At 37.7% G+C, this 14,176-nt stretch overlaps 1 protein-coding gene across 12 annotated transcripts in view; it reads right to left on the bottom strand.

Annotated features, from left to right (window-relative positions):
• RXFP1 (relaxin/insulin like family peptide receptor 1) overlaps positions 1 to 14,176 on the bottom strand; it is a 93,728-nt gene that overhangs the window by 6,850 nt on the left and 72,702 nt on the right. For 5 of the 12 annotated variants that reach the window (XM_021396707.1, XM_021396708.1, XM_021396705.1 and 2 more), the window contains 11 exons: positions 12,655 to 12,759; positions 11,763 to 11,868; positions 9,489 to 9,560; positions 8,136 to 8,207; positions 6,957 to 7,028; positions 6,508 to 6,579; positions 5,405 to 5,479; positions 5,044 to 5,115; positions 4,273 to 4,344; positions 3,837 to 3,908; positions 2,335 to 2,406 (listed from right to left, as the gene is read on the bottom strand). In XM_021396707.1, the coding sequence (XP_021252382.1) occupies positions 2,335 to 2,406; positions 3,837 to 3,908; positions 4,273 to 4,344; positions 5,044 to 5,115; positions 5,405 to 5,479; positions 6,508 to 6,579; positions 6,957 to 7,028; positions 8,136 to 8,207; positions 9,489 to 9,560; positions 11,763 to 11,868; positions 12,655 to 12,759 (862 nt within the window). Of the gene's footprint in view, positions 1 to 2,334; positions 2,407 to 3,836; positions 3,909 to 4,272; positions 4,345 to 5,043; positions 5,116 to 5,404; positions 5,480 to 6,507; positions 6,580 to 6,956; positions 7,029 to 8,135; positions 8,208 to 9,488; positions 9,561 to 11,762; positions 11,869 to 12,654; positions 12,760 to 12,895; positions 13,001 to 14,176 lie in introns of all 12 variants that reach the window. The other 7 variants (XM_021396704.1, XM_021396703.1, XM_021396699.1 and 4 more) reach the window with 4 other exon arrangements.

Here is a 14,176-nt window from a genome sequence, read left to right as displayed (position 1 = left end):
ATCTCCCCTGGCACAACTTGAAGCCATTCCCCCTCGTCCTGTCACTAGTTACAAGAGAGAAGAAGCTGACCCTCAGCTCACTACAACCTCCCTTCAGGTAGTTATAGAGAGCGATAAGGTCTCCCCTGAGCCTCCTCTTCTCCAGACTGAACAATCCCAGCTCCCTCAGCCGCTCCTCATAAGGCCTGTGCTCCAGACCCCTCACCAGCTTCGTCGCCCTCCTCTGAACACGCTCCAGGGCCTCAATGTCTTTCTTGCAGTGAGGGGCCCAAAACTGGACACAGTACTCGAGGTGCAGCCTCACCAGGGCTGAGTACAGAGGGACAGTGACTTCCCTACTCCTACTGGCAACACTATTTCTGATACAAGCCAGGATGCCATTGGCCTTCTTGGCCACCTGGGCACACTGCTGGCTCATGGTCAGCCGAGCGTCGACTAATACCCCCAGGTCCGTTTACTTCACACAAATTTCCAGCCACTCTGCCCAAAGCCTGTAGTGTTGCCTGGGGTTGTTGCGGCCAAAGTGCAGGACCCGGCACTTGGTCTTGTTGAACCTCATCCCATTGGCTTCAGCCCTGAGATCCAGCCTGTCCAGATCTCTCTGTAGGGCCTCTCTACCCCCAGGCAGATGGACACTTCCTGCCAGCTTGGTGTCGTCTGCAAACTTACTGAGGGTGCTCTCGATGCCCTCATCCAGGTCATTAATAAAGATATTGAAGAGGACAGGCCCCAGCACCAGCCCCTGGGGAACACCACTTGTGACCAGTCGCCAGCTGGATTTAACTCCATTCACCACCACTCTCTGGGCCCGGCCCTCCAGCCAGCTCCTTACCCAGCAAAGAGTGTACCTGTCCAAGCCACAGGCTGCCAGTTTCTCCAGGAGAATACTGTGGGAGACAGTGTCAAAGGCTTTGCTGAAGTCTAGGTAGACCACATCAACAGCCTTTCCCTCATCCACCAGGTGGGTCACTCAATCATAGAAGGAGATCAGGTTGGTCAAGCAGGACCTGCCCTTCACAAACCTGTGCTGGCTGGGCCTGATCCCCTGGTTGTCCTGCAAATGCCGCGTGATCTCCCTCAGGACAATCTGCTCCATAACCTTCCCTGGCACCGAGGTCAGGCTGACAGGCCTGTAGTTCCCCGGATATTCTCATCTAATATCATTAGATGCACAATCTGACAGAGATCTTTGGTTCTCCTTGTGTGGAGCATTGTTTGAATCCACCATTCAGTGCCCTGAGTGTAAATTCTTTTGATTTCTGGGTATATTTAGGCAAAAGAAGAGAAGAGTATCAGTCTTAATGGTTATTTGTTTTGGGCCATTGGGCAGTTCTCCTATGAGACAAGAATAAATCCCCAAATATAGAAACTTGTAAATTTTAGTTAAGCCCTGGAATGAATCATGGGTGTGCCTTCCCTAGCTACTCCTACTATTCTAAGCTAGGAAAGAGGCTGAAAAATGGATGTTCTACAGACTGAGGGCTGAAACACACTGTTTAACATAGATCTGTCTCAAGGTTCATCAACGTTTCTAACTTGAAAATATGGAAGGACCTGATCACTCAGTTGCATGAGTTCTTTGAGTGTTGAATAATGAATGAAGGATACCCTGTAGCCTGAATGCTAAGGAGGTAACTAATAATTCTTTTCTGTGCTCAGATACTTATTTTCCTTTAACTTGTACAGACTTAGTCACTACATCACACAGTCTTTACAAGAGTTCTGCTGGCAGAATTCCCATTGGAGCTGCTGTGTTAGCAAACCCACAAAGTTTTCCCCTCAACTCTTCAAAAAGATTTGAAAAATCCCACTCCCTCTAACAAGATAGCTGAACCATGCTTGCTTTGTGTTGTTCTTTTTTTGTGGTGTTAGTAAATTCTGTAAGAGGTGAAATATTTCCCCAATCAAACTTGTATGTACACCAAGTTCCTTGTGAATTCCTGCCTTTACAGATTCTAATGGTATCTGCCCATGGCATTAATAGCCCCAACTGGACTGCACATGACTCTTATGCCCCATGAACAAGTTGTGCAACAAGCCAAATTGCATTAATCTTGCTCTGTAATAGCTGAAAAGACAACATCCTTTGTGAAGTGGAATTTATGATTTCTTGTTGTTTGAGAAATATCCATTAAGAAACTTGTATTTATATGAAGGTAAATATCAATATTGTTTATAGTTACTTCCCAAGCTGAAATTGTTGAATAACTACAATCCAGTTCATGGGAAATTTCTTTTAAAACATGTTTTGGATAATGAACTTCTGAAGTAGATGTACATTATCACAAAGAAAACATAGCTCAAGTGTTTGAATAAAAAAAACTTGATACTTACAGGGATTTCAGTTTGGTTAGAAACTCAAACTGGTCTATTTGTATTTTCTTGATTGGGTTATAAGAAAGGTTCCTGTAAATACAACAGAGACTTAAAGTAACTTTATACATCTTCTTTACAGCCTGTTTTGAAGATAAAATAAAACTACTATATAGAACCTGTATTATTGGCAGTTATGAACATAAGTAACATAATTCGTTCAGTATTATTCAGCTTGCTAAATACTCTTACAATGGAAAGAGCAGCCAGATGCTTCACAGCTATGCTATTGCCACATGCACTCATATGCGCAACTGCATCCCCTAACCTGATGCTTGAAGGTTTTGACTAAGTAAAAGAATGTAGCTGAACTGCACACATTTAGAAACAAAATTTAGTTTGGTAGTTGATAAAATCCATCTTTTCATAATTATTTCTGTGAATTTAAAAAAGAGAGAGAGGCAACAGAACGTGAAAATAGACATCTATTAGATGCTGTCAGCCTGTGCAAGAATGTTGCTAGATATAGTACTCATTTCTTCCCCTGTAACTTTTCCTTACGTTTTTGTTTAGAAAAGGTAAACATAACATGGAAACTCAGTATCTGCAGCTGGTTACACCTGGTTGCCCCAGTGTGTTGTGACTGATCCCGAGAGTGCTGGAAAAGCAGAAAAATAAGTTCTTGCACATGCTGGGCCCTGGCTACAAACAGGATTTTTCAGTTGCATCTGGCAAGGGTAAGCATGGGGATTTTGCACAGGGGGGTTAACCTCCAGTAAAACCATTGCTCACAGCAGTGGACAAAAAAAGGAAAAAAAAAAACATTAATGCTTTCTCAAAAGGTACATTGGGTTTACACAGCTATTGAGTGCACTGGGGAGTCTTGCTGTTCCCTTACTGTCTTCCTGGTTTAAAACCAGTGCAGGATCAAGGGAGGATTAAATGTGCTGGCGTGAGCTCTGGAGAGATCTTTGGTTTTGTGACTAATGTCTCCTCCAGATTATGTGAGAAAGACTGGGACTTTCAACATTTGAGAATTTGTCCATGCACATGTTATATAAAAGAAAGAATGCCTTTTTGGTTTTCTAATACCTTACACTTTCTTTGGAGCTCTTCTACAAGAAAAAAGCACTTGCTAACAAGGCACCTATATCAAGTTTTTACCCTTTTATTTTTAGAGCCAAATCACGTTAAAAACTCCCATCAAAATGATAAAGTTCTCCTGATATAGCTAGCATGGGTCATTTTGCATAAATTAACAAGATCTAGAAAAAAAAATAGAATTTGAACTTGCTCTCTTTTTAGATATGAAAATGTACAAATTTTGCAAAATTATTCTGGGCAAAATGGTAAATGTAAAATTGACATGTAAAATTGCTTTTGGGTCAAGTGTTTTTTAGGGAGAGCTTAAACAATTAGTGCAAACAGAGATGTTCCTTTCTTTCCTGGCATTCATGAGTGTAAGTATATCATACAAGTAATGGACAGTCTAATAAACAGCAATAATAATATAGAATCCTTACAGTTGTGAAAGCTCCTTTAGATCCTTAAACACATATGGAGGAAGTGATTCAATCTCATTGCTAGCCAAGTCCCTGCAGAAACAGCCGTAAGTGAGATATAGTAAGTTCTCAGTAGGTTCATTAATTTTGCTGAAGAGTTTTGTAATTTGAAGGCACACAGTTTTATTCTATTTGCCAAATAGAATATTACGTATTATATAGATTATATGAAACTTGAACAGTAAAAGAATGCTGTTAAAACAACATGGAAAGCTAGTTCCACCAGATTTCTCTTGGTCTAGTTAGTTCAGAGACATCACTGGATACATAATTTATTATTATTTTATTTGCATCAAAAATAAAGTAAAATACCCTTAATTTATGGTAATTGATGTATGCAAAATAAGTTATAAAAATTTGTGACTTGTTTTACAAGAAAGAGAAGAAATGGACTCACAATTCATCTAACATTTGGAGAGAAGAAAAGCTGTTTTCATTCAAAGAGCTGATTTTATTTTGCCTCATCACCCTGAAAGGAGAAAACAAACTTATATTGCTGCTTCTCAAAGTCTACTTGGTTTTGAGGAAAACTTTTCAAAAACTTTTAAGATTCTTTCTTATCTGGATCTTCAGAAATCATCCTCACTAACTCAGTTAACAAGCTCATCAGATACACCGTTGCACAAATAACTTTTGTTGTCTATGCATGTTTGTGAATATATCGTGTGTTCTTTCAGCTGCATTGGTACTACCAACAAATAAAATACAGGAGTATTGCTGAATAACAGAGTAGAACAATTAACTACTGATTGCTTTGAGATTTCAAGGTTATTTCAGGAAAAAAACTAATTCTTGGCAGAAATTTGAATGTTCAGACTGTTATTTCTGATAAGCTCATTTATCCTGGCTGCCATTCTACTGCTCTTTATTCACCCCAATCTTTCCTTTATCCATTGGAGATCAATATAAATTTGCTGAGAACAGGAGAAAGATAAATTAGGCTAGAAGGCTTAGGACCTTGGTCATTGGTGATTATTGGTCATAATCACTTCAGTGAAGTTTAGTTGCATACTTCAGGGCTGAATTTTGATGTAACTTTAAACAGTGTTTTTTCCGTATGGTGCTCATTTATGATTAAGTTTCCTTACATGTAAATAACCACGATATTCAAGAAACTTTCAGCTCAAAGATAGCTCATTCTCGCTGGCTAGCATATCCTATTACTTACAATACAGTTAAAGTGCTGCAGGAGATGAAAGTGACATTACTTAAGTGATGAATGTGGTTGCCTTCCAAGTCTCTAGGATATAAAAACAAAACATCAATCATTGCAAATAAATTAATTGCAATCAGGCTGTTATTCTAATGCAATGAAAGAAAGATACTACCAGAACATTATGACTGCACAAAAGAGAACAGAAACCAGACATCTGATTTCTCTGCACACCTGACTAATTACTCCAGGTCACCAACCCTGCTGTGAACCACTCTGTAAGGTCATTCCGCTGCCCATTGTGAAAAGTGCTACAGAAGTGCAATACAAAGAAAAGAAAATTATATTTTTCTAGTGGAAAATGAGGTAAACTTACAGCCAGTTCAGTCTTGGCATATATTGGCACAGAGGTTTGTCAGGCAAATGAGCAAGAGAATTATTCATCATCTCACTGGAAAAGCAAAAAAAAACCCAAGACAAAGCAGTATAGCCGGTTATATTTGCCAAAAACAACATTATGGAATAAAAATCTTCTCTTATATTTGTGCTTTTGAAAAAAAAGGCAGAAAGCACTCAAAGCTTCATTCATTTCTCACAGCCTTAGAGATACTATTATTTTCTTAAAATTCCATACAACTTGTATGGCATCCTGCAGAACACTATTTTTTCCTTGTCATCTTAGTTACCGGGTAAAGCTTTATTTCATAGCTTTTAAAATTAAACAAAGCAAGTCATTGCGAATGTTTCATCTGTGCTGTCATAACACATAATTTCTCTTAGTGACACTGGAAGGAGGAGATGGAGGGAGGCTTCCCTCTGGGCTGCAGGAGAGCAGGGGTAGGTTATGGACAGGGTCTTGTAGAGGTAAGTTAGAGCAGGAGCTGTGGGGCAGCGCTGGCTCCCCTTACCCTCCCAGCGCGCAGCTGGCACCCACTGCTGCAGCTGGCACGTCCACGTCCTGTCAGGGCCATAAGTTTGTACTTCTCTTTCCCAATCTATCTTTCTACACTTTTCCAGATACCATATGTCCACTGCTGCCCAAATCTCCTACTCTGGCATGCAAGAAAAAGCAGCAGGTTCACTGCCCTCCTTTAGGTGGTTCCTGCTTGCATATGTGCCAAGGAAAATTTTGCAGACTTTCCTGGCAGAGAGCTTAGTGGTTGCCCAAGGTATTTGTCATAGATTCACTTTAGAAAGTGTAGGGTCCCACACATCCTGTCTCGTCTCTGTTGTGGCTTCAGGAAAAGCAGTTCTGTTCCTATTGATTTAGCTAGTTCATAACTACCATTGGGCAATTTGTCTGTTTGAAAAGATGGGCTCCACAGGGGTGGATATGCTTCTAAAATACAAGCTCTCCTACAACAGCAGACAATATAGTGTGATGAGCAATCACAGACATTATAAACAGATGTATATATTTATTATATATGATCTTTTTGTTCTTTTAAGTAACACTTTTGGTTCTTATTCCATACTTACAGGAGAATAAGTGATTTGAGTCCATAAAATGTTGATGGAGAGATCCGATTTATCCTATTATTTTCAATTATCCTGTAAATTATAGAAAAGCACGTATCAGAATGAGAGTTGTCTATAGTCTTAAATTAAACAAATGATAAGAAAATAGCATAATTTGAAGTCGTATTCTTCAAATGCTCATTCAAGCCACTTAAATAAAATTGGCCCACTACTGCATAGTAGGTCAGGGTATTCACATTCACTTCTAAAAAATATTACATTATTCTGAAAGGAAATGTTTTTAACTTAGAGGAAGTAATTACCTCCAATTGTATACCCACAAAGTTCCTTAATTATTATCTGGTACAAAAGTACTGCTATGCACAAAAACTAAAGCAGCCCAAATATTTATTTACGTTGCTTAAATTACTCTTTGAGAAAATAAACATACAAATGAGAAAGTAACATACAGCCATTCAAGTTTATGGAGATCTTCAAAGACATGAGGCTTCAAGTTGGTTATCTTGTTGTTACTCAGGTATCTGAGTCAAGATCAATAAAAGATAAACAAATGAGATGCATCAGATGCGTGAAAATGAGTTTTAAGATTTTTCCTTGATAATTGATGCAGTTTTTTGCCATTCCACTTTTGATTGTGGCAAATTTATTAAAAAAAAAAAATCACCCACTTATAAGCAAAATACCCACTTGCATCTGATTCCAGCCCATGTCTCCCCAAGAAAACCAGTTTTCTGTGGCAACAGGAGATGTTTAGGCATGAGTATTTCATTGAAAGGCCACAGCAACGTGGAACTCAACATAGTGAGAACAGTTATGGGAATATTTTGCCTTATCTATAAGAAAACAGAACATTCTGAGCGTTTTCACCACGCCATATTTCCAGTTTCATTATGTGAAGTGATTAGTTCCATGAATTTTCCCGAGATTGCATTCAGTCTTTGCTAAGGATATTAGTCAGAAATGGAGATGCCCAAACCATGGAAAAAGAAATGTGGGGAAACAAAGGGAGACACCATAAAAGATCTGGGACAGTAATAACAGTAGCTGCAATAACAGATAATCAAACACACTCATGAAGGAAAAGATGTACAATATATAAAAAAAATAAATCCCTTTGCAAACACTGCAGAGACAGAAGACTGAACTGAATGATGCAATTTATGCATCTTTCACTCAGTTCTTTCCTTAAAAGCCTGAACTCCCTTACAAAAAGATGTCACTAAAGAATGGGAAAAAAAGTGTTCTTTCATTACTGATACTAGTTGCTTGTGCTCAGTTCCATAATCCAGAACAGCATGTTAAAGAGTTCTCATTCAATGCAAGATCTTGCTGTGTTTTACTCCTTTTTCCATTTCTGACTGCCATACTTTCTCCTTCTTCCATTCTGCATATTTGGGCAATAGGAGTGATTCAAGGAGCCCACTCGTATTTTCAGAGTATTGTCCTGTCAGATAAACTTACATAGGTCAGAGCACAGATAGCTCTTAATCTTTCTCATTTATACCATGGAGTTGAAGATTCGGACCATTACATAATTTCCTAACATTGAAACAAATGAGAGAGAGATATCTGTAGCAATTCTCAGAGCTGTTGCAGTTGCTCTTAAATATTCCTAAAGCAATACTTACAATTTTGTCAAGTTGTATAAACCTTTGAATGCATGTTTGGACACAGCTCTGATTTTATTATCCTGAAGATACCTAGGAAGATAGAACAAAAACAACAAAAATTGATTCTCTGCAGCATGTGAAGTCAAAGCAAGCGTAAGTAAAGAATTACAGTTTATGAACTAAACTGAATTTATATGTGGTACTGGAAAAGAGGCTGTCAAACTTCTTACAACCTAGATTTGACAATAATCATTTCATAGCTAGAGTTGCAAAGACCGCAAAGGTGTTTTAAAAGAAATAAAAACTCATGGCAGAAATATAAAATTCATTTAAAGGGACATTTGATTTGCCTAAAATGAACAAAGAAATGGCTATACTGGACCTCCGGATCAATCAATCCTGAGATTCCTGCTACAGCGATGAAAATGTTAGTTTTTACAAAATGGGTCTGTGACATACCATGCTCAAGAGCTTTCTAAAAATATAGTTATCAGTCAGAGATGTGTGAAGTTAATATTAGCAAGAAATATCTTCTTCAAGGAGGTATGGTTGTAATCTTAATGAAAACACATCTTTGAAGTCTTTAAGGTGATGGTACTTAATTAACGTTGCGAACACAAGATGGTGCTGCAGTACAGAACAGTTTCCATAAAAGCTGAAATCCAGAATGTTTCCTAGGAACACACGGTTTTAGAATTTTGCATGTAATCCTTAATGGAACTAATTCTATATAAATCAAACTCATTAAAGGCTAGAATTTTTGAACAACATATGCATTGCACATCATAAATGCACACCCTAATATACTGCTATAACAATTTGACTAGTTGGGCCTATAGCAGGAGGGTTGGAACTAGATGATCTTAAAGATCTCTTCCAACCCAAACCATTCTACGATTTCTATGACATGAGCAGATTGGTAGCAGACACATTCAGAAGAAAAAAACAAACACCATGTGAGTAAGCTTCTGATTAAAATGGAAAGTTTAACTCTTCAAACTTTGATTTTGCAGAGTAAATGGATTCATGCTTCCACTTCTTTTGGCATATTGCTATTCATTATAAATCTAACTTCATTCAGACATGATGAAGTTTTAACATTTTCCTGGTACAAACCAATCAACATAAAGAAAATTAAATACACAGAAATTATAGCTTTGAAAAAAGAGAGATGTCGGTCAAGTTATTTGAATCAAACAGGTTACATGATTAGTGATGTACTGCAGTGTAAGACAAAACAGAATTTTGAGTGTAAATTGAGGCTTGTAACTCACACGTTATGCTTTGTGTGTGTTTGTGTCAAAGAGAAGGAGAGAAAGAATAAATATTTAAATATCTTAATAGATATTTTAAGTTGAAGTGCTCCCTTACAGATTTTTAAGGTCTTGGTATTTTCTGAAAACGTCAGCATAAAGTTTCCTTAGCAGATTCCTCTGAAGAGACCTGTAGGAATGAATGCACACAGTAAATCTGCTCTGTAGGTATACTGAGGGTGAATTTATCCTATTTCACACAATTCTAATGATTTCAGAGATTTTGATGCATTTTCACAGTAAATCAAATGATTCGGCAGAAATTTCTGTAATAATTGGATATTTCCAGAAGAGTTAAGTTATATATTTTGGATTGCCTCTGCATAGCTTATTAACTAAAAGATGTAGTTGTGCTTTTTACTGTCATACTCTGTTTTTGAAGTTAAACAAAATCAAAGCCAGTTACATCAATCAATGCAAGTAAAGAATTTATGCTAAAAGTGAGATCGAGTTAATGGACTAGGAGGAGACTGTGAAAAGGCACGAAAAGAGAAATAATTTTACTCGTAGTTTTGAAAGCAGCTGTTATTCCTATTTTCCACTTTACATACAGACAGCATCCTTTCAATCCTCCCTCTCCAGATGATTAAAAAATGTGATTAAAACAGCATGAACTAATTTTGACAATGTAAGACCAAGCGTATCATCTGTAGACCTGTGAAAGGGTCTACATGCCTATACGGTTGATCAAAGACGTGTCACAGGGCACTCCAAAGAGCTGGCAGATTCCCAGTTAGGGTGGAAAGACAACAGTTTTCCCTCTGAGTGAAAAATACCCACACTCTTCATTTTTGAGACAAGATGCTTCCTTTGGAAACTTGCTGTTCATGCAGCAAAGCAAAAGTCCTGTTCATTGGGAATTGAAAGGCAGTGAAAGGAAGACAAACGCCAGGTGAAGACTGTGCAGACATCAATGCATAGCTTTGCCTTGGGCCTAAAAAAAGGTGTGTTTCTGTTGTTTGCTTATGGAATAGGATTCTGCAGCTCTGTTGTCTGCCATTTAGCTGTCCTAGGGGTTGGTGATGCAGGCAGTAAATGTTTTTGTATTTTTTTTTGTCTGTTGTCTCCTGGCAGCCAACAATTGCAATGGGCCAGGCTCAGTGAGCCTAGAGCTCCTCACCAACTTCCTACAGTGTTGGAATTATTTTTTACTCTGTAAGAGCATCTTTCACACTGCTAATTAATAAAAGCAACACGAGGCTCTCAGTATTCATACCCATTTAAGCTGTAAGCCCAATACTTTATCATCAAAGAATATTCTTCAGTGTTCTTGGGGAAGATAACAAAATACTAGTTAAATCCAAGAACTGAAAAGATTTGAGTATAAAATAAAACAGATTTATTTCAAACCTCAAATGCGCATACAGCTTATTTTCTCCTTTGTGTGTGTCTACATCCCCATCTCCATTGGGCAGTGACTTGGGTGTCCAGACTACAACAAAAAACATTTAGGACATAGATGGAGCCTGGCCACAAAGACCTCTTCCCTGACTCACTGTTTTTTTTTTCTAAAGCTAGAACTGCACTTTTATTTTTGAAGCCTTTGCTGTCTCTGATCCAGCAGCCAGTTTAAATACGTATGAAATACATATGACATTCCGCATTAACTGGAATTTAAAGTACTGAACGTGAACCAACAAGAAGAATCTCATCCAAATACAAACAGAAACTGAAACCCAACAAAGATCTGTACCTTTGCTTTTATAGGAAAGTTCCTCAGGATATTTGATGCTGCTCTTCTCTTCACCATACAGAAAATGGCCTCTCAAACAAGTATTGGCAAACAAAGAACAATACCAGCTACTCTCCAATCTCTTAAAGAAGCTTGCATTACACCTATGTATCTGTATGATGACCAACCTCAGATTAAATCCTCCTAAATGATGGCCTGTTCAGAGGCATTGAATGAGAAATGTAGGTATTTGCTCAAGTAGGTAGTTTTACTAGAATCAAGGTTATTGACAGGAATACAGAGTAGGAATGTTGCCAGGGTCATAGAATGATGAAAAAGCCCTAAGGATTATGTCTTAAAATGAAACATTTATTTTTAAAATTTCCTTAGATTTTCTGAATTTTTTTTGCTAGCACAAGCCACTGTTAGAAACATGAAATGACCACTTCACACAGAGTTTTTCAGTTCCTTTTCTCCCATGGTATGCAGTGAAAATCTGTACTTCATACCTTAAAGGACTTGTTAGCAGAGAGACTCTATGCTTTCAAAAACACCAGCTGAGCCAACTGGTCACAATTGCATGGCCACAGTTATGAAATGGCTGTAGTACTGATTGTCAAACTTGAACAGAGCACAAGACTCCCTTCCTGCTCTACTCACATCATGGTTATGTTTGAAGGGACCAAAGGGACAGCACGCAGTTTGGCAGCATCGCAGAAGACGTCCAGCCCTTGGCACACACATTCTGCTGGTACAACACCAGCCACTGCAGGAAGGCAAGAAAGTGGTTGTAGTGGAAGGTTGGATGTGTGTTGCGATGAGATGCGGAGGAAAGAAATATGGTGTAAAAGAACAGTGAAACTCAAAGCCAGATATACAAATCTGTGTCAAATAGAATTAAAACTAAGGCACAGATTTTTTTTTTACATCATTTATATAGATCCAGGAATACCCTAATAATAAACATAAAGGAACATTAAAAAAAAATTTCAACTCCCAGCCACGGAGAAAGAGCTTTTACAACAGAGCTATAGGCTTGATACAGGAAGATGGCATGCTATCATTTGTTCAAATTTTTGCGATTCTTTAGGTTATTTGATTCTTTTACATTAACCAGAATGAGCAAAGTTCCATCTCTGCGCTTAGTCATAGTGCTCATACTAGACAACTTCAGAAAATCTGTATGAACAGACAAACGACTGTAGCTGTAGCAGGGAGTGGGGTTCAACAATCATTTGTTGGGTGAAGAAGTGAATTTGAAGGAATGTTGCCTTCATTTCACTCTGAAAAATGTATATTTCATGATCTTTCCAGCTGTATTCATGCATTCAGTTAAACATTTATATTTCTCTCCTAATTGGCAAACATTTGGCACTCATCTAATAGAAAACGAGTCACCCCCCCATTGCAACTGAAATTAGCTTAAATGCATTTATTAGTCTGAGACATTAATTCTATTCTAATATAAATGAAATAGCACTATATTTCTATTTCTGATAATCACATTTGCTAAATATTTATTTCCAGAAGTTGTCAATAATTAACTACTTACAGCACTCTGGTGTCTTGGTCTGAAATGCGTACAGAGACTTCATTTTGTTGTATTTCCTCTTTGCGTAATGTTTGTCAAATTGTAGAGACCATCCATTGTTGTCTTCTAATAAAAAAAAAAATGAAACAGTACACACATTAGAATAATACTGTCACTAAATTCAGTAGCATCTATTTTTTTGCTTTGCTTGTTATTTCAATAACGTGATTTTTCTAGAAGATTTCATAGAACAGTAAATGACCTTGTTTGAATATGTCTGTCAAATCGCTTGAATGTACTGAGTTTGTAGGATGCACAGTAGGAATATCTTCAGATACTTTAAACAACTCAACGCTTTCTGTGACAGCTGCACAAAAAAAAAAAAAAGAAAAGAAAAATATAAGAGTAATACTTCTCTTCAGAACTTCTTGTCTACACAGGAGGCAACCATATTTTCCAACCCTCCTGAGTGTGCAGGTCTGTCACTTTGTCCAAGAAAGCTTTAGTGATTACTACAATTTACACTTTTCAGAGCGCTGCTTCACACTGCTACAGCCTAAAATTTCTTTCCTGAAAATGTAGATGGAGGCCAAGTCAACAGCACTTCTCAAGAACGTTCAACATAATGCAACACATTCAAGCCAGTATTCAACACCCCACCAAAAAGAAGAAAAAAACTTTTGACAGCTGTGGTCTGCTTTTTGTTTTACTAGTTTGAGTCTGACCTCTCTTCAGCTCAGATAGTGTCCAAACATTTTTAGTTTAAAGCATCTCATTTGAATAAATTTGCACCAGTAGCAGCAATACTCCTGAGGATGGCACTAGTTATTGAGTGAGCTAAAGTGTCAGTGGTAATTGGAAGCATTATTTTGTAATGATACCTGCTGTCAAAAAGCCTTTACATGAAAACTCCAAGGATGGCTCTGCTGATTTTATTATTACACTCTTAGTTTCATTTGTGTAACGCACTAACAATGTCTTCCTCTATTTTGCATGGTAGTAGTCTATTTATATTAGTTAAATACCATTTCTCATGGACATTTTCCTATAACTTTATGTTCAAGCAAGTACTATTGGCTTGAAAAATAGGTAGGGAGAAGTGAAACATGTTAAATTTTGTGTAAATGCACGCATTCTGAAATGGCATCTAATTCCTCACATCACATTGCAATGCATTTTCCTCAGCTACACAGGGAAATCACCTTGCAAGCATCTCCTTAGAGCAGCCTGCAGTGTGTCAGCAGATGGAGCTCTTCTCAGAGATGCTTAAGCTGAAAAGCTGTGCTGCACATTCTAATTAACAGATATTTCGAAAGAGTAGGAACTTTAAGCAAACTATCTTTAATCTTGTTATTCATTGGTTATGCATATATTGAAAAGATTTGAGGCAATACGAAATCTCCGTCTTCAGGAATTGCTTTACAAAGAGAAAAAAAAGACTTGAAAAGTGACTTGACTTGAAAATTAATGTCAATTAAAATATGCCCTGCAAGAATATCAACTTGCTACCCAGAGAAGACACTGTTTTAATTAACTTCCTTGA

Source organism: Numida meleagris, chromosome 4, assembly GCF_002078875.1.
Source record: "Numida meleagris isolate 19003 breed g44 Domestic line chromosome 4, NumMel1.0, whole genome shotgun sequence".
NCBI lineage: Eukaryota > Metazoa > Chordata > Aves > Galliformes > Numididae > Numida > Numida meleagris.
This window is presented reverse-complemented; position numbering and strand designations above follow the sequence as displayed.